The sequence below is a fragment of the Arvicanthis niloticus genome, chromosome 18 (assembly GCF_011762505.2).
Source record: "Arvicanthis niloticus isolate mArvNil1 chromosome 18, mArvNil1.pat.X, whole genome shotgun sequence".
NCBI classification, from domain to species: Eukaryota; Metazoa; Chordata; class Mammalia; order Rodentia; family Muridae; genus Arvicanthis; species Arvicanthis niloticus.
Window position 1 is genome coordinate 49687346 of NC_047675.1, and position 22964 is coordinate 49710309.

The following is a 22964-nucleotide window of genomic DNA, read 5'->3' on the forward strand; positions in this document are numbered from 1 at the left end:
TTTCTTTGAAACTAAATACATTTTAATAGAAAACAAAATACAAAATAACTCTTTTCAGAAAACAGAAATATTTAATCCTTTAGCAGACATCAGAACTTGCTTTGTCTTTAGAGCATGGTTGATACTTGTGAGTGCACACTCATGATTCATCGACACCGCAGTGAGGTGGACGCAGGTCGTGAGGGAGAAGACAACCAACAAGCCACATCTTGGAATAAACAGTCATCTTTAAATCCAGCATTTCTTAAGTCTATCTTGTGACTTATTCAGAATTACTCTTTATCATAATTTTGCTGATGTTGTAGGGATGGAACCCTGGGTAGCTGGTGCAGCGTTGAGGCCCGCCCTCTGCCCTCCACAGTGCTTCTCCCCAGGGTACAAGTGCTGACAGAAGTGCAGCCAATGAAGAACACCTTTGCCATCATCACTGCAGGAGCCCGTGCTCAGGAGCCAGCTGCCTGCTCACAGAAGCACAGCATACGGTGCCCCTTTCTCCTGATACACTGGGCCGAAGTCTCAATTCCCTGAACCTCAAAATTCCAAGTATTATAGCCAGCAGTGCCAGGAGTCACTTGCTGCCAGTGCTAGGTTTTCTCTTCTCAATAATAAGATTATTATAATAATAAAAATCCTGGTTTTATCCTTATGGAAAAGGAAAGACGGCCAGATCATCCCTTCCTTTCCTAGTTCCTGTCCCCACTTCCCTCAAGGGGCAGGCACAGGAGATGCTGTCTACAGCTGCTACAGGGAGAGTTCTGCAACTGTCCACCCACTGGGGAGAGACAAATGCAAAAGCAAGGAGCCTGCATGAAGCAGGAGGCCTCATGCCTGGGGGCATCCCAGCTCTCAACAGGAGTCTTGTGCACCAGGGCTGTGCTGAGTGCATGTGGGGGAGGGGAGGGCTCGTTTGCAATCACTGATTCGGTTTTAGCAAGTCCTGGACTGTGACTAGTCTTCCAGCCCCACCCAGTCTGCCACCTGGATAAAAACTTAATGTTCTTGATTCTCTTGTGTGATTCCAGTCACCAGGAGGAGGTTGCAGGCCATGAACTGTACACTCAGGACGTTGCTCATCTGCCCAGTGTACACACCCACGAGCTCACCCGAAGAGCCGTCAGCAGGTGTGTTGCAGCATGTGCTTCTGATGTCCCAGACACGCACAGAGTTGTCCATGGAGGCAGAAGCGATCAGACCGCTGTCCGGGCTAAAGGCCAGACTGGTGATGCTGTCTGTGTGGCCTCTCAGTTCTTTAAAAAGCGTCCCGGAGGCCAAGTCCCACAACTTTAACCGCTGGTCCTCACCAGCAGATGCCAAGTACTTACCATTGGGAGAAAAGGAGAGAGAGAGCACGGGGCCTCGGTGACCCGTAAAGAGCCGCACCGAGTTCCCCTGCTGGGCGCTCCATAGCCGAACAGTTTTGTCAGTGGAACCTGTAGCTAAGTAGTTTGAATTGGGGTGGAATTTGACACAGTCCACATCTGCCAGGTGTCCTGCATAGATCCTCAGCGGGTACGTCCGATCAAAAGACCACAGCCTGGCGGTTCTGTCATGGGACCCACTGGCAAAGTACAGGCTGTAGGGGCTGATGTCCACGTCCCACACAGGGTAGGCATGTCCCTGATACAGCACAGTGTTGGTGAAGCTCCCCAGGTCCCAGTACCTGATAGACATATCTTCAGAACAAGAGAGCAGCCCTGAGCTGTCTGCGAGGAACCGTGTGCTGTACACTGGGCCACAGTGGCCCCGCAGGATCTTCATTTCTGTGCCTGCATTGTCTTCCTCATTCTCCTGGAACATAGTAGGTGGGATGGTAAAACACAAGAAAACATTTAGTGGTCTTACAAGGAAAATAAGCCCGAGAGAGGAAAAGCAGAGAGCAGGGCCTGCCTGGGAAGCAAAGTCTGTCAGAGGGCATGCTCTTCATGGCCACACCAGATTGAAGATTGGACCTTAATCTTTCAATGAGGATCTGACACAAAAGCAAGCTTATGGAAGAGCCACTATTAATTCTAATAGGTATTTTTTTTTTGAGAAGACTGACTTCTAAATTGGCAGTACCTAGATTCTCCCAATGGCACTGTCTCAGCTGTCAGCTCTCACTACTATATAAACCACATGATTCCGCTTTTCTACTCAGTGAAACCTTCATGCGATAGGCCTGGTAGTCATAGCACTGAGACATCTACAGCAGGAAAAACCTGAGCTCAAAGGCCAGCTGAGACCCACTGACAGCCTATTTAGAAGAATCCGAAGGACCTGAGCCAAAGTAAAACCTAACTGTACAGAAACTTTAAGTCAGAGTATACAGCCACCAGTGGACTATGAATGCCGACAGAAAAAAGCTGGATAAGATGACATGATTGCAACACCAGTACTCAGGACTGTCAAGATTTTAATATTACAGACCAGGGAAAAAAACAAAAAACAAAGGGAAAGAGAGGAAAGGAAGGTAGAGTTTCCAACATGTCTCCTAAGGTAACAAACCACAGATTGAGAATGACAACCAGGGGTGGTGGTTTAATCCCACAACTTTAATCCCAGCACTCGGGAGGCAGAGGCAGGTGTATTTCTGAGTTCAAACACAGCCTGGTCTTCATAGAGAGAAGACCGAGAAAGTAAGAGTATGAGAGAGAAAGAGACTTAAAATAGAGTCAAGTAACTCATGCCACCCTCGGAATAATTTTTTTTCATGGAAACAGACATGTCTACCATAGTACTTGGAGGGGAAGTATGCTCCCACAGGCTGTGTCTGAATCCATTTCTCCACCCTCTCACAGGGAAGCTCCTGAACACTGATGGTGTGATTCTCCACTACAGTGCGTTTTAAAGCTAGAGACAAACGTGATTCCGTAACACTTAGCTTTGTTGATTCCTGCATAGGAAAAGACCTCAAGCCTCGGCCAAGATACAAAGACACCAGAACATCTGTTGCTGCCTGCCAGCATCACAGCCTAAGACAACCAGCTATCATCTCTGGTACGGCTCAGCTCAGGACCACACAGGCATGTGTGCCATCCAGTGGCTGATTCACACATGCCAGCTCAGGAGTCCTCGTACATCCTCTCCTGCTGACAGAGCGCGTTCCAGAAATCCTTCCTGTGTTATATTCCTTGCAGTTCAAAGACATGGGCAATGCTGATTTGTACTGTATACGTATGCCAGAACATCCAATCTTCCTTTGAGCCAGATATACTTTGGGAGATCTGAACTTTAGCTCCAAGCTCTTGTCCTCCTCAGCTTTCAGAAAGCGAAGCAGTTATTTCTATCTAGGCTTAAGAGCATGGTAAAGCCGGGCAGTGGTGGCGCACGCCTTTAATCCCAGTAGAGGTAGGTGGATCTCTAGGTTCAAGGCCAGCCTGGTCTACAGAGTGAGTTTCTAGACAGTTGGGGCTATGCAGAGAAGCCCTGTCATGGAAACAAACAAACAAACAAACAAACAAACAAACCAAAAAGCCCCAAACAGACAGACAGACAACACTGGAAATAGGTGAGTCCGCTGCATAGCAGAAGAGATGGCCAGAGAAGGGAAGGTGGTCTATGGGGCAGACACATATTAAGTTCTAAGACAACACAAAACAGGTGTAACGCGTCATCTCTCAGCTTATACAGTGAAATAGTGTCCATATTGGATTAAAAGGAATAAATTAATTCTGACATTAACCACAACCCTTTCTACTGGACTCATATACTAGGGCCACCTGAATAGTACTAACTTACACTAAAGTTTTATACGCAAGTAACAGAGACACACTGCTGACTAACACAGGGTCTCGTGGAGTCTAAGCTGGCCTCAGGACACTCACCAACAGCATGTAGGGATTGCAGCCACTACCCATGGTGGAGACGGAACCCAGGGCCTTGCCACAGGCCTTACTTTTTTCCTAACCTAAACCATGATTTATATGCAATATAAAATTCTCAAGATTTAAAGTAAGGTATGTAACTCAATAGTATAAAGGAGTGCATGTCATAAGTCAGAGGACTGTGTGCAGTGGACTCTCTCCTTCTACCTTTACACAGGCTCTGGGGATGAAACACAGGTTGCCAGGCTTGCATAGCAAGCATCTGGCTGACACAGCTCAGTGGTAGCCTACCACACTTGCCACACCTCCCTAACACTTAGTGTTTTCATGTCATGTACACAACACTCCAGGCCCGTTAGCAGTCAGTATTCCTTTTCTTATACTTTGCCTGGCTCTCATCTGCTTCTCTTTCTGTGGAAGGACCTACTCCATAGACTTTTGATGAAATACAGAAGAGCCTTCTGAGACTGGCTCTCTAAGGCCGCATAAGCTTTAAAATTCCATGTGCCAATGCCCCATTCCTTTTCACAGCTGCATGTTTCATGGCTGGGACAGATCACAATTTTGTTCATTCTACCTTGGGGATTTGAGCCACACTGCCACGCCCATTCTCACACCTGTTCTTATGTGTGACACACTTACAGCTCTCTTGTATATACAGAGCATGGAATTGTTAGATCTGAGCACTGACTTAACAGTCTACTGTCAAAATACGACTGTACCACACAGGTTAAAGCTAACTGGGTCTTTTACTTGGTCCGTGGTTCCTGTGTTTTTCTGCCTAATCTCTGCAATTCTGTGGCCTTACCACTCACATCTCCCCGCCTCACTCCCATAGGCAGGTGAACTTCTGGCCCTGATTGTAAATTCTCTAAGAAAAATTATGTCCAAACTCTCATTGCAAAGACATTAAAAAAATCAACCATCACTTACTTTGCTTCCCCCTCGAGATGCTCCTTGTGAAGAACTGGCTGAGAAAACACGCCCAAATGGCAGACCAAGGCTGGAGCACACAGATCCCAAGAGGTGGCATTTTATACTACAACTGTCATTTGTACTATAGTTAATTCACTGTTAGGAAACAGAGGCCTAGGTCAGCAGTAATTTAGTGTGGGTATGACAGGACCCACAGTTAAGCATAAACCATTCCCCCGCTGGCTGGTGGACAGCCTCTTCTGCCATTATGACCACTGAGGCCCCAAACACAGACATCCAATGGACACTTCCCCTTCCTTACCTCTGGATAACCTAATCACTGGGCTTTGTGTTTCCTGTCTGCCCTGACTACCCTAGCCAGAGCGCACCCCCATGACAACAACATCAGCAGCCTGTCCTCTCTGCTCTGACTCCCCTGGCTCCAGTCACACTTCATTTCCTTCAGCCCTGGAAAATTCGTGGAAGCTCACATCTTCAAATACACCTTCCCATGCTTCAGACACTACAGTGCCCCTCCCTTCTCCCACCTGTCTAAATAATCTCCAGAGTCTGTGCCAAAGGTAGTAAGGTCTGCAGCATTTCTGTACTCCAGAAAACTGACAGGAAATGAGGCAGAAATGACTCAGTTGAAGTTAGGAGCTCAACAGTCTCCAGAAAGAGACTGTTTGAAAATTCAACCCAAGAGCAACAGTTGGTTCCCTGGAGAGCCCTAGAAACTAGACTCCACTCACAATCAAAATCCTCACTGCACTGTCTCAGTGCCAAGAATCAAAAGTTTAAGGTCAGCATGACTCAGAATGAAGCTAGGGGTAGCCAGAGCTCACTATGTGTACAATACCCACAACATTCTTATTGGCTGCAGCAAATTACCCAGTGTTTATTTTTCAGTGTTTCAAGAAGGTGCAAAGAATTTTCTGTCCAAAACGTCTCAAAGCAAAATTACCTGCATGCCATTGGTAACAAAACAAAAATGTCTGGGCCCAGCATTTGTGGCCCACAGAGCCAGGATGAGCGCCTCGCCATGCTCTTTATGTTCACAGGCTGAGAACCAACATCCATTTCTGTTCATATGTAGACCCTGAACTAACAACTCTGCTCCTCACTATTTGAACACACACAGAGCACATGTGATGCAATCCCTAAGTCAACACCAGCTGAAGGGAAGCTCTGTCAGTCAGGCTTAGTGCTGTTACCTGCTTTCCAGACAGCGACAACACTGTCTACTCACAAGTAATGCTGAGTGTGGGGAAAGAGCTTTACTGTGCATTATCAGGCACGGGTGGGACTTAATGCCATATCATCTGACTGGAGTCCTGCTTTGGCTGTCTAGAAGTGAACTACAGATTACTATTTCAGTGAGACAGGTCAGGTGTAGGAAGAGCACTGTAACAGGAGTAAGTGGCACCCTACCTCCTCCTCCAGAGTGTCACAAGCTAGCCGGATTCGGGACGTGTCCACATGGTGGGGCTCTGATTTCAGCTTTTTGGATCGCAAGCTCCAGAGCTTTATGCAGGAGTTGTCAAACCCAGCAGCCAGCAGTTTGCTATCAGAGGAGATCTCTGCAGTATTCAGCAGCTGTTCCGTGTTATAGAAGGCATAGAAGCAGATGGTGGTGAGGGAGGGAGGTCCATCCTTGACCCGCTTTATACTCTCCTGCAAGACTTCCAGGGCAGCCTCGTTCTGCAGAATAGGGTTGGGCACATCTGGTGGCTCCAGGCTGCTGCTCTCACTGCGGGAGGACCCACCGCTGGCATACAGCTGGTAGTCTGTCCTCTTGGCAGGTTGCACGTCCAAGTGAATGTGCACGGCAAGCACCTTGCACAGGGCAGTGTTGTTGTCGCTTTGGAGGTAGCGGATAAGGTAGTTGTAGCTATCTTCCTGGAGACGGACTACATACTTGTTGTCCAGGAATGCACGAAGCTGGAAGTTTGACAGAATGTCCTGAATGGTCTGCGTGGTTTGCAGCTGCTCGATGATGTCCTTCTGACTTGCATTCTGCAGAAACATTCCATGGAAGCGGCTATAGAAGCTTTCCACGGTGCTCTTGGGGCCGCTCTGGACCAGATTGAGGTGGAGGTAGACAAAGAGAGGGTAGAGGAGAGGCATAACTTCACGGCTGTACTGGGAGTCAGAGTCTGCAATGAGGAACAGTGACATTCAATAATACTAAAGAAATAGGCTTCTCCTACAGCCAGTAGGAGTTACTCATACTTCCGGCCCATACAGATCTAGAGTTTCAAAGTCTTCCCAATCAAACATGGAAGACTATGAGGTCCAGTCAAGGTCAGGGGATTTGGCCATGTCTTGTGACTGCTCAGCTGCTGTGGTTAGGCCTGTAATCTAGCATCTTCATTATTCCTTAAGTCAGAAACCTATACTTCTGAGAATCCTTAGAGGGGCTGTTTTTTGTCAGACAGAGTTATATGCAAAGACTTTTATTCTGATAAGCTTCAAGATAAAAACACAGGTATGTTCAAAATCTCCTGGGTAGCAAGCCAGAGGTGGTGGTGCAGGCCTTTAATTCTAAGGCTTGGGAGGCAGGTGGACCTCTGTGTGAGGCCAGCGTGATCTACATAGAGTTCCAGGCTGCCAGGAATATACAGAAAAAAAACCTGTCTCAAAAAAATCTTCTGGGGCTGGAGAGATGGCTCAGCATTTAAAAGCACTAACTGCTCTTCAGAGGTATTGAGTTCAATTCCCAGCAACCACAAGGTGGCTCACAAATGTGTATAATGGGATCTGATGCCCTCTTCTGGAGTATCTGAATATAGCTACAGTGTACTCATATACATAAAATAACACAATAAATCTTCTAAAAGAAAGAGAGAAAGATAGATAGATTCATCTTCTGGATGGCACTTAGCCTTGGTTCTGTGAGCACTGTAGCCAAGAGTAAAATCACACTTCATTGGCTACGCAGGCTGGTTTGTCCTATGCAGCGGTGAAAATATTCATTCAAAGCTTCTACTTGCTTAGTGAAACTTCCCTTTGTAGTGAGAATTACAAGTTAGATCTTTTTTTTTCTCTTTTTGTCCCTGAGAGCACTCACTGGTCAAGATACTGATAAAGACTACTGAATCAGGCCTTACTGTCAGCTGTATGAGAAGAGGTGCACACAGCACCTCAGTATGAACGAAGCTGAGGACAGAATGAGTGGGGCTCTGCAGACATGGCATTAGGGACAGAGGGCAGCCACTATGGCATAAGGACCATACAACAGCCAGGTCAGACTCTCAGAGCCATGGCAGTGTCTAGACACTTGAGGGCAGCACAATTGGCCCTGGCAAAGGCAGATCCACCTGTTATGGCCCCTTTAACTTGAACTTCACTGCTTTTGGGGTTTTACCTGTTCTTTATCGTGGTAAGTTTGGATTTTGCACAGAAACAGAAAGGTTTTCTATCGAGTATAACCTTTGCTCATGTTTCAGTAGCCAGTACGTACGTTCTGCAAGCCTGTTTAGAAAGAGCCACTCCACAGCAGGAGCACAGGAACACACTAAGATGTGATCATCCAAATGTGTAGCAGTGTGAACTCCCACAAACCCACACTCAGTGAGAGAGACAGCTTCGCTAAGAAAGCACCCTGGTCTGTGATAAAATTACTCAGAAAAAAAATTAGTCTATACTGTCATGATTAAAAACTTGTTCCCGAGTCATCCTGGAGTCATTCATCATGGAACAGACTACATCCAGTACAGGAGTTCACAGGGCTCCTCCATGATCCAATTACACGTGTGGCAGAACCCTGTCTGGCTTCCTCACTGGAAGTAAGTAAGTAAGTAAGTCTGTCTGTCTGTCTGTCTGTCTGTCTGTCTGTCTATCACTAAGTTTTTATTTTTTTAAACACACCTTTTACATTTTCTGTTTAGAAATGATTCTTTTGTATATGGGTGTTTTGCTTCAATCCATGTCTGTGTACCATGTGTGTGCCTGGTGCCTTCAAAGGCCAGAAGAGGGCATCCCCTGGAAGTGGGGTTATGATGATCGCTAACTACTTCGTGGATGCCAAGATCTGAACCTGGGTCCTCTTGTAGAGCAGCCAGTGCTCCTAACCTGAGCCATGTCTCTAGCATCTAATACAGTTTTGGAAATGATCTTTGTTTTGTAAGTGTGTGTCAGGTTATGTGTGCAGGGGGCAGAAGAGAACTGGCAATTGGTTCTCTCCTGATACGGATGTGGGTCTCAGGCACTGAGCTCAGTCTGCCAGGTTTCATTGCAAGTACCTCTACCTAATGAGCTGCCTTTCCTGGTTTGTTTTATCACAGGGTCTCATCAAGCCTGGGATGGCCTCAAACTTGCTATGAGGATGTCCTCTGTCCTTTAATTTTCAATCTTCATGTCTCTGCCTCCCAAGTACTAAGATGGTAATATTCTTGGAATTACCCCTTATCTCCCCCAAACCCTTGCTTCTGCCTGGGGACAAAGTGTGCAAGCCTCTACACTGTTACTAAGTCAATATCTGCCGATTCTTCTCAATCCATGCAGAGTAGAGAATACTTTTTATTTCTTGTAAGGTGCTTATAGAAAGGAGACAAGACTCTGATCAGAACCGACATGGAGACATGGATTTCTTTCTGCAACCCCTCCACTTTAAGTTAATACGGGCTATCACAAGTCCAGAAGACATGGTTTGGGTTAGCTGCCCAACTTGCCTCTTCACCTCACAGGAAGAACGTGGAGGTTCCCAAATTGGGAAGTTGTCTTCTGCCCCCTGCACACATAACCTGACACACACATAAAACAAAGAAAGATCACTTCCAAAAGTATTAGGGGCTAGAGAGATGGCTCAGGTTAGGAGCACTAACTAACTAACTGGCCCTGCTTGAGTAATTGTTTTTAAAAACTCACATTAATGACCAAGAAGCAAACAGAGCACATATCCATGATTTTGTCTCCGTGGTCATTCTATCTGCTTACGGCCTACATAAATGACAACAGCTAACTTCTTAACCTGACTCACCAGCACTACTCCAGGAGACAACATACATTCCAAACTCCCTTCACTTAGAGGACACTTCTGTCCATGGCTGATTTGACTTTTATTTATTCAGAGGAATTTGGAGAACTTTTTGGGGCAGTTTGGCAGGAATTTGACATTGGGCCAGGGCAGGAAAATAAGTTCTGGGAGGAATCTGAAGATTTTAGGCTTCAGGCAAGAATGTGACTTTGGGCTAGGACACGGAAGTAGGCTCTGTTATCTTGGTCATCATGATAAGCCCTTAGAAACAGTGATCATGGGACTTTGTTTATTGCCTGGCTAGTTCCTCAACCTAGAAATGACTTTAATACTTGTATGTAATTAAAAATGGTATAAAAGCAGAATAGAAAAAAATAAGCCTGCCTTAGCCTCAGAACTGGCTGGAGCCGTGTTACAGTGTTGTCTAATTGTCTTTTTTCTTTTAAATCCTCACTCCTGCGCTGGAGAACCTGTTGACTGACTAAGCTGGTTTGGTCAGAAGAAGTCTTAATTTACTGTGCCAAAAGCCACAGGCAAATAGGACAAGCAGAGTTTTCTATCCTTGTAAACTTTAACCTCAAGATCTAAGTCTCACAGAAATTTCGTTTGCACAAAAGCACTGTTAAAAGTGTGGTGGTACTTTAAAAAACAAACAAACAAACAAACCAAATAAATAAACAAGTACTCAGCTTTCTAGACTCTAACGCCATGCTTGTTACAGAATACATTCTCTGACTTCTTAAAGGACTCACCAGTGAGAAAGTTCCTCAGTCGTCCAAACTGCACTTCGTATTGCTGGGGCTCTGCCTGGCAAGGGGCTGCAGACACCGAATTGGCACAACCAGATTCTGCTTGGACTGAAGAGAAAGACACATGAGAAAGAGGCAGGAAGGCAGATACTTGACTTTCTTACTCTATCCTGTGGTCACCACTAACAGCAGGATGGACAGAGGGCACAGAGTGCAATGGTATCTCTCATTAAGTCTCTAGGATCCTGACAGACTGGGAGAGGCTGCTAACACCTGTTTGTCTCTCTTCTCTTCTGATACCCCATAATACTAACGGCAGAGGACTGAATAGCTACAAAGCACAGGATAGATTAAGTGAAGAAAAGACAGGCATACAATATTCCTGAGATTTATCTGAAAATGTCTAGTCCATGTTAACATAATACATGTGCTATGGCCTGGGATTGTCAATCTGAGAGGCCATGCCTTCCAGAGGACCCCAGTTCAAATCCCAGCACCCATACGACAGTTCACAATTGTCTGTAATCTAGTGCCAAGTGACTTGACACCCTCACAGACATACATGAAGACAAAACACCAATGCACATTAAAAAAAATTCTCAGAATGTTCTTTCTCCCAGAGTAGCACTTCTCATCCATGGACAGTGCTAGAGAAGCTTCTCCCGGGGCCTATGGCCTGGATGTAAAACAAGGTTCTGCAGGGATAATGGGAGTGTGGGGTATCACTTAGCATGGCATGAATAGTTTCCTAGAGAGTATCTCTGGTCTGGGCAGGTCAGAACCCAGCAGACTGTTGTTCACTTGCCTTCCTGGGGAATGAGGTTGGTTGCAGTGTTCTGGGAAACTAGCAGAAGTAAGAAGTCTGGGGTCTCACTCTTTTAGCATGAAAACACAACCTTTCTGACTTTATCCTTCCTATTCTAATAGGGTCTCCCCAGCTGACCTGGGAATTTCTTATTTTCTTTTTCTTCTCCTTACTCTGGAGTTAAAGGAGCATGTCCATGACACCTGGCCTGGGTTTTTGCTTCCTAAAGAATGTAAGCTTTTTGCACAGCCCAGCGAAGACTCTACGCCATGTTGCTCTTGATTCCTACTGTAACTTTAAGGCAAACTTTCACAAAACATCCAGAGACACTGATGCTCTGCAATGGAGAAGGATCCCCTCAAATTCCTTGCAGCAGGCCCCCCCGTAGGTGGGTCCAGACGTCATCTTTATAGTGACCGGAAAAAAATGTCCTGTCTAGCAACTCGTTGTAGACGGAGGGATATTAGTGACTACAGTGGAACTGAGGGAGTCAGCATGGTGGACAGAAGAGGTCCTGCTCTTCTACAGACCTCAGAGGGAGCTAGAGCAAGCAGCTATTCTCCCTCCCCTCCATCAGTCAAAGTCCTTCCAATTCCTGGTCACCTCAGACTATGCTGGTTCTTGGCTTGTATGTCTAATTTAGCCTAACTTGGGCCCTTTATACCCAACACCTAGTCACTGTTCTAAAATCTATCTCCAACCTGACAGTGGAGTGTTCCTTATGGTTCCTTGTTGGGCTTGGACTTCACTATATATTTCAAACTGCTCTCAAACTAATTGCAGTCCTCCCACTTTGGCCTCCCAAGTACTGGGATTAAAAGTATAAACCATCATGTCCAGTTCTGAATTATGATAAAACAAACAAACAAACAAACAAACAAAACCAACAACAACAACAAAAAAACCCAAAACTTAAGAATTTCAGAGCCGGGCGGTGGTGGTGCACGCCTTTAATCCCAGCACTTGGGAGGCAGAGGCAGGCGGATTTCTGAGTTCGAGGCCAGCCTGGTCTACAGAGTGAGTTCCAGGACAGCCAGGGCTACACAGAGAAACCCTGTCTCGAAAAACCAAAAAAAAAAAAAAAAGAATCTCAGAAATGCTTATGACACCAGCCATCAAGCTACAGCATGCATCCACAGTATAGGTAGGTCTGACTCCTGGGAGCAAGGTTCTATGCTAGCAGAGAGGACTTGCTCAAGACACGCAGGGTCTTGTAGGGTAAAAAGGTTGCACCTCCCAGCAGGTACACATAAAACAATCTGGACTCTCTGAGGAAGGAAATATGGTTCTAGCTGGGGGCTCCAGAAGTTCAGTGAACATAGTTTTAAGGGACAGGAAAGGCCTAGAGGCCAGTGCCCTCAGAGCTGCTCACTGAGGCTTGCTAGTTGAGAACCCAGGTGGGCAATGACAGCTCCTGTTCCAGGCCAGCCATAGGACCCCAATACCTGTAAGGTTGGCCGCCATCTCCTCAGGGGTCTGTGACAGTCTCAGGCCTTGCTTCAAAGGGCCTTCTGTGTCCGAGTACTGCCGGCGTTTGAGGTAGCAGGACACTGCCACCTGAACCTGCTCCGTGCGCACTCGTTTCATGACCTAAGAAGAAGGAACACAGCAAGCATATTGTAAGGGACAGCGGAGGTGTCACAAAGCTGGAAAAACAGAAACTGAAGTGACCCAGTGAGGACATAGTCTAATTATAGTGATTATTTGTATATACCCTAATTATAAACCTACATTCTCTTTCACTTTATCTATTTTTCCAAAGGTTGGAGAGCCAGCTCCTTCATTCTTCCCATCCTTCTTTCCCTGAGACAGTATTGGTTGATTTGTAGTCCAGCATGGCCTTAAACTTACAGAGATCTGTCTCCTCCTGCCTTCCAAGTACAGGGATTAAATAAAGGTGCAACTACATCCAGTCCTGTTTTGGTGAGGATTTTACTGCTGTGAACAGACACCGTGACCAAGGCAAATCTTATAAAGGACAACATTTAATTAGAGTGGCTTACTGGTTCAGAGATTCAGTTCAGTATCATCAAGGTGGGAGCAGGGCAGCATCTAGACAGGCATGGTGCAGGAGCTCAGAGTTCTACAGCTTCATGTGAAGGCTGCTAGTGGAAGACTCACTTCCAGGCAGCTAGGGTGAAGAACTTAAAGGCCACACCCACAATGACACACCCATTCTAACAAGGCCACACCCACTCCTACAAGGCCACTGTCTTGGCCAAGCATATACAAATAATCACAAGCCCATAGTTCTCCCCCACCGCCCTTCTCCTTCTTGTTTCCGCCCTCCTTCACTCTAATCCCTGCTCAAGCCCATAGCTCTTAACAGTCACAAGAGACGCTGCCCACCAGACACACTGGCACTAGGGAGCCAGAGGCAGGTGGATCTGGGAGTTCCAAGCCAGCACGGTCTACAGAGTGCCAGGCAGCATAGCTTGCTCTATGTAGAGAAACCTTCTCTCCAAAACCAAAAAAAAATGGTGTTGCCTGAAGTTGAGAATTTAAGCAATGTGTTTCCATCTAAATCAAAATATTTGTAATTATTCAAATCATGGACACAGCAAATGGTAACACGAAGGGCAGCGTGTCCATGTGCTAACAAACTGTTAAGAAAGGAAAGTAGTAGAAGAACCTGAACAAGACAATTTTTTAAATAATTTAAGTTCATTTGAGGCTTTTAAAAAGTGAGTAAAGGGGTATTTTCTGTTACTACCAAATTTGCAACGGAACTGGAACACCTCCAATCGTCACCGCTTCAAACATTACTTTGCCAGAAACTACAGTAAAGACAGCCAAGGGCAGTGACGTGAACTTAGGTTCACTGGTGTCCCGCCTCAGTTCCAGCTGAACAGTGTCCTCGGTTCACAAGCGTATTCCTGCCTCATGACCCGTTCTCCACTTTCCTCAATGCAGCCTTCCTCTACTTTCCTTGCCTCATGCTCCATTCTGCCCCTTAGTGCGTTTTAAAAGAGAAACTTGGTCAGACAGACTGCTCAGCAGGTATTAGTACTTGTTATAAGGCCTAATGATCTGAGATTAATGTCTAGAACCATGCAAAGGTAGGAGAGAATCAACTCCCAAGTTGTCCTCTGACCTCCACATAAGCACTGGCACACAACTGGCTTCTCTGGATTAAAACTAAAAGCCAAACAAAAGTAAAACTCCTGTAGTAAGAATGAGAGATGGGCCTACAGTAACCCCTCACTCACCCTCCTGGAACCAACCCTAGGCACAAGAGCAGACAGGAGTAGTGGAGACTGAGGAGATCAGTGGGGAGGAAGAGGGGTGAGGACATGATGGAACATGTCGCGTATGGAAACACCATCATGTTTTAGAGACCCCACTTGCATTAGTCAGGGTTCTCTAGAGTAACAGATCTTATAGAATGACTCTCCCAATATAGAGAAAAGGGACTTATTAGAAAGACTTACAGCCTGTGGTCCAACCAATCTAGCAATGACCACCTATGGATGGAAGTTCCAAAAACCCAGTAGCTGGTCAGAAGATGTGGCCCAGGTTAGCGGTGTGTATTCCCACCTCAGTGTGGATCTTACCACTCACTTCAAAGGACCTAACTAAGCAAAACAACCTCACAGGTGTGCACAGCCATTTTTGGGTTTAACTAATTCCAGAAATATATTCAAGTTGACAACCAAGATTAGCAATCACATCATCATGTTTTATGCCGCTATAATGAAAACATTAAACAACCATCCCATTCTCTTCTTCAGGATCAAAACATGTTGTCTATTCTAAAATGCACACATCACAGTCACTCACAAGTACTCATGTCTGTCAAAGTAGCTTTCTTTAAACCAAGGGCCAGCCCTGAGGGACCCTAAGGGCTTTTTCCAGTCTTATACCCTTCTTACAGCTTCCCCCGCCCACCTTCAGTTAAGGCTAGGCCAAGTTCCATTCTTCACCCACAGGAACATTCTTGAGTAAAACATTCTCAGAATGTACTGACTGATAGTCACCTGACCCTCTGGAAACTCCCAGGTAGAGTTCAAATTCGTGTCATGCTTGCTAGCCAATAGATTTAAGGTCAATATGCTTAGCCAGTAAGTAAGTCTGAACTGAAACCTCGCTGATATAACTCCATGCCCCTAAAAAGTATAAAAACTGCTTGTAATAGCCATTTGGGGTCGTCTTCTAGTCACTCGTCTTGAGGGACTACTTGAAGGTTGACCCTGAAGAGCTGGAAAATAAAACCTCTTGGTTTTACATCGATCTGCAAGTACCAGTGACTGAGGGTCAGGATCTTACAGTCCGGTGCAGCCCAGCTCCTGACCACTTACACAGCTGCACGGAGTTTCCACTTCTAACTTAGGGTTGTGCTTAGCTTTAAGTTTCACTCATATCAATCAGCATTCTACTTTGAAAGTCACTGCATTAAAAAAAAATTATTGAAAATTTCACCTTTTTCAGCCGGGTCGTGGTGGTGCACATCTTTAATTCCAGCACTCAGGAGGCAGAAGCTGGTGGACTCCAGTTCCAGGCAAGCCAGGACTACACAGAGAAATTCTGCCTCAAAAAACTAAACAAATAATCTTTACAGAACTGTTTTCTTAAAAAAAAAAAAAAAAAAAAAAACCCAGCAATAAAATGTATATGAGTGTTCTGCCTGCAAATGGCACAACTTCTGTGCCATTGGATCCCCTGGAACTAGAGTCACCGATTGCTGTGGGCTGCCACATGGATGCTGGGAATAAAAGCCGGTCCTTTGGGAGAGCACCCAGAGCTCTCAACTGTTGCACTACCTCTACAGCTGTTATTTTTTTTTCTCTAAATGCCTCTAACTGTTCTCCATCTAGAATTCTTTGTAGTGTACTGTGCATGGAGACATTTCTCCTGTCACCTGGTTAACACACTACTTCCAGAGTATCAGTAAATGTCCTTTTCCTTCTAAACTCATTTGTGAGATACTCTGAAGACCATCTCTTCCATTTCTTCAATGTCACATAGCTGGGAGAACAGGGAGGGCTGGAGTCACACAGACAAAAACATGCATGTTACAAACAAAACGTTACTGACTGTATTAGTCAGGGTTCTCTAGAGTCACAGAACTTATGGAATGTCTCTCTATATTGAGTGAATTTATTGTGATGACTTAGTCTAGTCCAGCTACCCCAATAATGAATGGTCAGCTGTGAATGGGAAGTCCAAGAATCTCTGAGTTCAAAGTCAGTCTGGGACAAAACGAGTCCCAGATCCAGGTGTGACTGTTCACACACTCAGTCTGGGCCACACCTCCGGCTGCTGGAAGACTGGCTCTTCTTCCTGCTTGCATTTACTTGCAGGCATACCTGTTGGAATCTATTTCTACAGAAGACCAGCTGAAACAACCAGCCTTGTGGGACTGAACAACGACTAGATTCCCTCAGTATAGAGACATTCCATAAGTTCTGTGACTAGAGAACCCTGACTGATACACTGACCCTATTAAACCATGAGACAGGTTATGCTGTCTATGCATTTCAGTCCTGCAGCACCACAGAGAGCCCAAGAGCCAGGAAGGAGGGACAATAGGTATGACAAGGATGTCATTTGGTCGTGCAACAAAAAGCATGAATAAATTCCCAATACTGACATTCCATTTCTTTATAGTTATGCTTTCAGTCTACTGATAAACTATTTTAATTAAGCTGCTGCTGCTTCTTTTTTTTTATTGTTAGCACAGGGGCCCTGATACTTTGAGAGGTCTCTCCTCTTGTCTATTAATGAGGCCAAGTCATTGTTTCTCTGTGGTCAGTACTCAATATAATTATTCATATCGGGTTACACAAGAACCCTGGCAGCATGTGCATGTGTATAAATAAGTAGCCTCAGCCCTGGAGATTCTGACTGGAGGGGGATGAACCAAACACATACAGCAGCAGACTCCATGACTTACTTTCCTGTGGCCCAACCAGGACAGTCACGATATCCAGCCTTGACTACATCATACTATACCTGCTGCTGATGTTCTAGAAAGCCCAATGTTAAACCCTGCTAAACCCCAATTCTACATTCAAAAACTAAGACCTTCCAACATTTTCACTGTGAGCTCTTGGAGACATGAAGCTATCTAAGAGCACGTACATACCCAGGTGTATGACAAGCATTTTCATCAAACCTTTCTGTTTTGTTTTTTAAGACAGGGTGTGTCTGTGTAGCCCAGGCTGTCCTGAAACTTAGAGATCCTCCTGCCTCTGCCTCCAGAGTGTTAGGATTAAAGATGTACCACCACTGAGGCTCCAATCAAGCCCTTATGACAGGGAAAAAAAGCTCTGCCTGTGAGACACAGACAACATGGTCTGTTGAGACCTTGAGAAGAGTGTCTCCCAGATAGGACAACACTTACGTGTCTGCAGATAAAAGACACGAAAGCTGTAAATGAAAAAAGAAATGTCCCATGTGGTGGCCCAAACTTGTAATCCCAGCATGTGGAGGAAGGGAAGGGCGAACAACACTCCAAGTAATGACCAGGAAGGAAAACCTGCTGACTCCTCTCACATGTCCCTGTATGAGAAGAGCCTCCCTCCCTCATACATGCCTCCCTGTTGGAGCAGGGCCTGGTAACAGTGATCCATCAGGATCTGCTGCATCTCACCCACCTGCTATCAAATACAGCAGGCAGGGAAGGAAAAAAAAAAACCCTCAGGCTACATAAAAATCCAGTTTAGTTTTATCTTAAAACAAAAAAACAAAGCTGGGCTTGGTGATGTACGGCTTTAATCCCAATACTCAGGAAGCAGAGGCAGGTGGGTGGATCTCTGTAAATTTAAGGTCAGCCTGATCAACAAATTCTGGTCTACAAGTTCTGGACAGCTAAGGTTGTTACACAGAGAAACTCTGTCTCACCCCACCCACCCCCCAAAAACCATTTAGGTACATTTAGAATTGAGAGAAGTTTGCAAACACTGACAGAAGAACTTACCCCCAATTAACTGCCTGATTGGGATTGTTTGAAGGCAGCTGCTTTTACTCTAAAAGACTCTCCCTGAGGACAGGTGAGTCAGCTTCTGGGCCAAAGACCTCAAGGCAGAAATTCAGCAGGAACTGTGTTCATAGCCCACGTGGAACACAAAATACCACAGACACGATTCAACTGGCTTAGCTGGTTCTATTCTGATGTACATATTTCAAGCAAAATAAAAGAATGCCTCAGAGAAATTGGATTTCCATTGTAAAATATCCATAAATGGGTGTGTGTGTGTGTGTGTCCTGGAGCATGCATACACCTTAAAACAGATTCAAGTCTCAGATGAGATTTTCGATGTAATTTCGAGATACCTACCCATTTTCTAGTAATCATAATAAAGCACTAACAAAATAAAAGGGCTTGGATATAATTATACAACCTTTTGTTTAAACTTCAAGGTTTCTCAGTTTTCAGTTCACACAAAACTGATGCCAAACATCCTTCTCCTGTATCTTAAATGGTTGCTTCTGTTCCACTAACACTCAACAACACTCCAAGTAATGACCAGGAAGGAAAACCTGCTGACTCCTCTCACATGTCCCTGTATGAGAAGAGCCTCCCTCCCTCATACATGCCTCCCTGTTGGAGCAGGGCCTGGTAACAATGATCCATCAGGATCTGCTGCATCTCACCCACCTGCTATCAAATATAGCAGGCAGGGAAGGGAAAACAACAACAACAACAAGTCTACTAAGACAAGCCAAGTAGCAAGTACTCTGCTCTGTGAAATGCCAAGACACTACTATATAGACATAATTCACTTCTTTAGAATGGAAGCTTCAAGAATGAATGAGTTCAATGTAAATCCAGGGAATCTAACTTCTACAGAATCCTCAAATTAGAGTTAATTAATAAGAGTTGTTGACCATGGGCCAGGTTTTTTTTTTTTTTGGGGGGGGTGGGGGGGTGGAGAAGGATATTTTTTCTAATTGTGAACTTAATGTTTAAAAAGTCTGGAATAAGGGGTTGGGGATTTAGCTCAGTGGGAGAGCAGCCCTGAGTTCAGTCCTCAGCTGGGGGATAGGTCTAGAACTTTATACATTTGTCGAGATGCCATGTAAAATACCTAAGGTACTCAATTAATGTAAGTTCTGCCCCCCATTTTTTGTTTTTGTGGATTGGATTCATTTTTTGACAGGGTCTCACATAGCCTAAGTTGGCTCTACAGTCTCTGAAGATGGCCCTGAATTTGGGATATCCAGGCCTTACCTCTCAAGTACTGGAGTAACAGCTATGTGCCATCACATGGAGCAAGATCTATCTAAAGGTCACCTAAGTGGACACCCAAAAGTCTAGCATTTCCATTGTCACGAGCGTATACTCAATTAGCATTGTGGGAACACAAGTCAAAGTTGAAGGTAAGTGCAGCACACTGTACAGTTTTAGCAGTATCTCAGATCACTATAAAACCCTGACTTCTCCCTTCAGACCCAGTGTCATATATCCAGGTTGACTTCAAACTCACTGTAGGTAACTTGAGTAGGGCCTTGAACTTCCGATCCTATGTGTACCTCCAAACAGGACTGCCTTTCAAAGTCAGTCTTTGCTCAGACCCAGCAGTAAGCTTCAACTGTAGCTGTGCTCTCTCCCGAAGTCTCCTTAAACACTAAAAGACCTTGTAAATGAGGCCAATAACCAGGGCTCAGGACAAACCTGGAGTTTCAGTGGTGGTGGTGGCTATGAAGTTTGTACTTAACCACAAAACCCAATGGACAACATCAGAAGCTGATTTCTTGGGCTGGATAGACAGCTCAGAGGTTCTCTTCCAGAGGACACATGAATTCAATTCCTAGAACCCATATGGCAATTTACAGTTGTAATTCTAGTCTCTGGGGCTCCGCTGCCCTTTTCTGGTTTTCAAGGGCACTGCATACATGCTGCATGTAGCATATAAACATAAAATCTCAAAAGGGAGAAAAGAGCTGATTCCTCTATCACTTTCAAGAGTTTCATGTTTTCTCTGGTTAACAAATTTTGTCTTAACACCCTAATCTAGTGGGTCCACACCAGTCTCCTGATGCAGCTGACTCTGCTCAGCCTCAATGAGCTGCTGAGAAAGACTGTGACTCCTTACCTCCTTCTTGATCCCATGACTGGGCTAGACACTGCTGAACTTGTCCTTAGAGATAACTGGGGCTTCCCAAGTGCTGAGAATGTAGGTCTGAACCACGCACAACTCCTGGCCAACTTAATGGTACTATTACCCATTAAAGCAAAAGAACTAGTCATTCTCTTTCAAGATACATTGCCCCCTGTAAGAATCTCTCATTTCTATTTGAAATTTCCTTCTAAAATCACTTGTCCTTCCTGCTGACAGCATAAAGCACTTGTCAACTGGACTATCTCCATATTCATCTGTCTCTAAATAAGTTCCTGGCACCAAGGAAGGCTTTCCGTGCCCACCACTACTATCCCCAGATGACTCCACTAGAGAGAAGGGTTTTCATTTGTTTGTGTGAGACAGGGTCTCACATCGTAGCCCTGGCTGGACTGGAACTTGCATTACTAGACCACACAGCCCTTCAACAGAAACAGATCTACCTCTGGGTGCTGGGATCAAAGCTGTGGGCCACCATGCCCAGTGGGAGGCTTTCTTAGTGTGCACACCTGTAATTCCAATCCCAGGGAAAGCAAAGTCGAAGAGCGGCACCAAGGCCGCATGGGTGGACTGAGACTGAGACACTTTACAATGGAGAAATGAAAGAAAGTGACGTGGAATGGCTTGTGATGATGCTCTGTAATTCCAGTACTCGGGAGGCAGAGACAGGTGGATCTTGGTGGGGTTAAGCACAGGTTGGTCTACACAGCAAGCTCTAGAATAGCCAGGGCTAAAAACCCTGTCTCAAAAAAAAAAAGCAATGCAGGGCAGAGAGAGCATTTTCATATTCTGTATATAAAGACACGGATACTTCACAGTGCAAAAGGGATCCAGTGCACAATGTCATTAATGTTTAGTTTGTCCTGAGCTAAACCCTGAGCTCAGATGCTCCTGGAAGAGTACAAACCAGAGACCAACAGAAACTAACTTGACCCTGCATTTCAAGAAGTAACACCTGCACTCAAACACCCACAGAATGAGAGAAGAGGGAGAGACAGAGAGAGAAGCACAGGCATCCTAAGTCTCAGAAACGTGGCTGACCAAAAAGGGTCGAGGCTGAGCTCGGGAGTGATTGACGTTTGTCTCCAACATCCTCCTCTCCTTATGTCATCTGTTGGCTGGAGATGGGATTTAAAAATATGAATCTTTGTTTTCTCAGATTGATAACACTGATATAGAAGTTATATTAAGATTCAATTCCCATTCCACTCGCTGGCCTCTGAAAGGGTAGGTAGCGTGAACTGTATTCTGATTGAAGTTTGAGTGCTGGCTAGTTTCTGCATGGACTTATTCTAGGCTTTTGATATTGTGTGATCTCTATGAATCAAGAAAGCCACAAGTATCTTATTTCTACTTTAATATTGTTTTTATAGTACAGGACAGGAAAAGTCTGTATTTTCTTGGTTACTTTTCTATCACTAATGAAGAGGAACCTGACCAAGGCAACTTATAAAAGCAAATATTTTGGTTGGGTGTGTGTGTGTTAAAATAGGGTTTCTCTATATAGCCCTGGATGTCCTGGAATCAGCTTTGTAGACCAGGCTGGCCTCAAACTCACTGATTTACCTGCCTCTGCCTTGAGTACTGGGATTAAAGGTGGGCACCACTGTCATTGTCGCCAGTGTCACCACCATCACTGGGCAAAAGCACATATTTAATTGGGGCTTGCTTACTATTTCAGAGGGCAAGTCCATGAGATCACGGTGAGGAGCATGGCAGCAGACAAGCAAGGCACGGCACTGGAGCAGTGGCTTAAAGCTTACAGGTTATTCACAAGTTGGAGGCAGAGAGAGACTAGACCTGGCAAGGACTTTTGAAACCTCAAAGCCAACCCTCAGTGATATATCTCCTCCAAAAAGGCAACACCTTCTAATCCTTCCCCAAACAATTTCATCAAGGGACCAAACACGCTGGGTATGGTTCATCTGTCTTGTGATGCACACCTTCATGTACTCAGGAGGCTGGCAACCCTTGTCTACACAGTGAGTCCCAGTCCATCCAAGGTTATGTAAACAACACAATAAAAAACCCACACAAAACATGAGTTAGTCTATGGGGGCCATCACCATTCAAAACAGCATCTATATAAAAGTCTGCTGACACAGAGGGCACAGCAGCATAAACATCAAATGTGGTGCATACAATTGTGCTCCAGCTATTCATACACATCTTAAAACACCAGAATCAACTGAACCACTATAGATTATCAAATTCAATTTTTCAGTCTGGGTATTGTGGCACATTTTTAACCTGAGCACTAAGGAGGCCAGACAGGAAAACTGTTTAAGTGAGTCCCAGGCCAACCAAGGATACATATGGAGACCCTGACTCACAAGAAGTCCAAAGGGACATATAATCGACTTTCCAAAGCATTTTATCTTCTTACCTACCAGGTCACCACAGATAACAAGTTTTTTGGGGGAGAGGTGGAGGTAGGTGGGCAATAGGGCTTAGGCCTCAGGCTTTCCGAGGCAGTCAGGCAGGCACCCTACCACATGCTCAGTCCTCACAGCACTTCAGTTTTCACATCCACACATGCTCTCCTCGCTGGAGTCAGTCCAAGCTGTCAATAAGCACGTTTTCATTCACCCCTTACAATATTTTTTGTTGTTTTCCCCTGAGTCAGAGTTTTTGCTTTGTAGCCCATGATAG

General features: G+C 45.2%; 1 protein-coding gene across 2 annotated transcripts in view; it reads right to left on the reverse strand.

The window, feature by feature from the left end:
• The window catches only part of Taf5l (TATA-box binding protein associated factor 5 like), a 25477-nt gene continuing 2513 nt past the window's right edge, over window positions 1–22964 (reverse strand). For both annotated transcript variants that reach the window (XM_034522844.2, XM_034522845.2), the window contains exons 2-5: window positions 12696–12840; window positions 10449–10553; window positions 6150–6874; window positions 1–1788 (exon numbers count right to left, since the gene is read on the reverse strand). In XM_034522844.2, the coding sequence (XP_034378735.1) occupies window positions 991–1788; window positions 6150–6874; window positions 10449–10553; window positions 12696–12837 (1770 nt within the window). In that variant the 5' untranslated portion in view covers window positions 12838–12840 and the 3' untranslated portion in view covers window positions 1–990. The remainder of the gene's footprint in view (window positions 1789–6149; window positions 6875–10448; window positions 10554–12695; window positions 12841–22964) is intronic.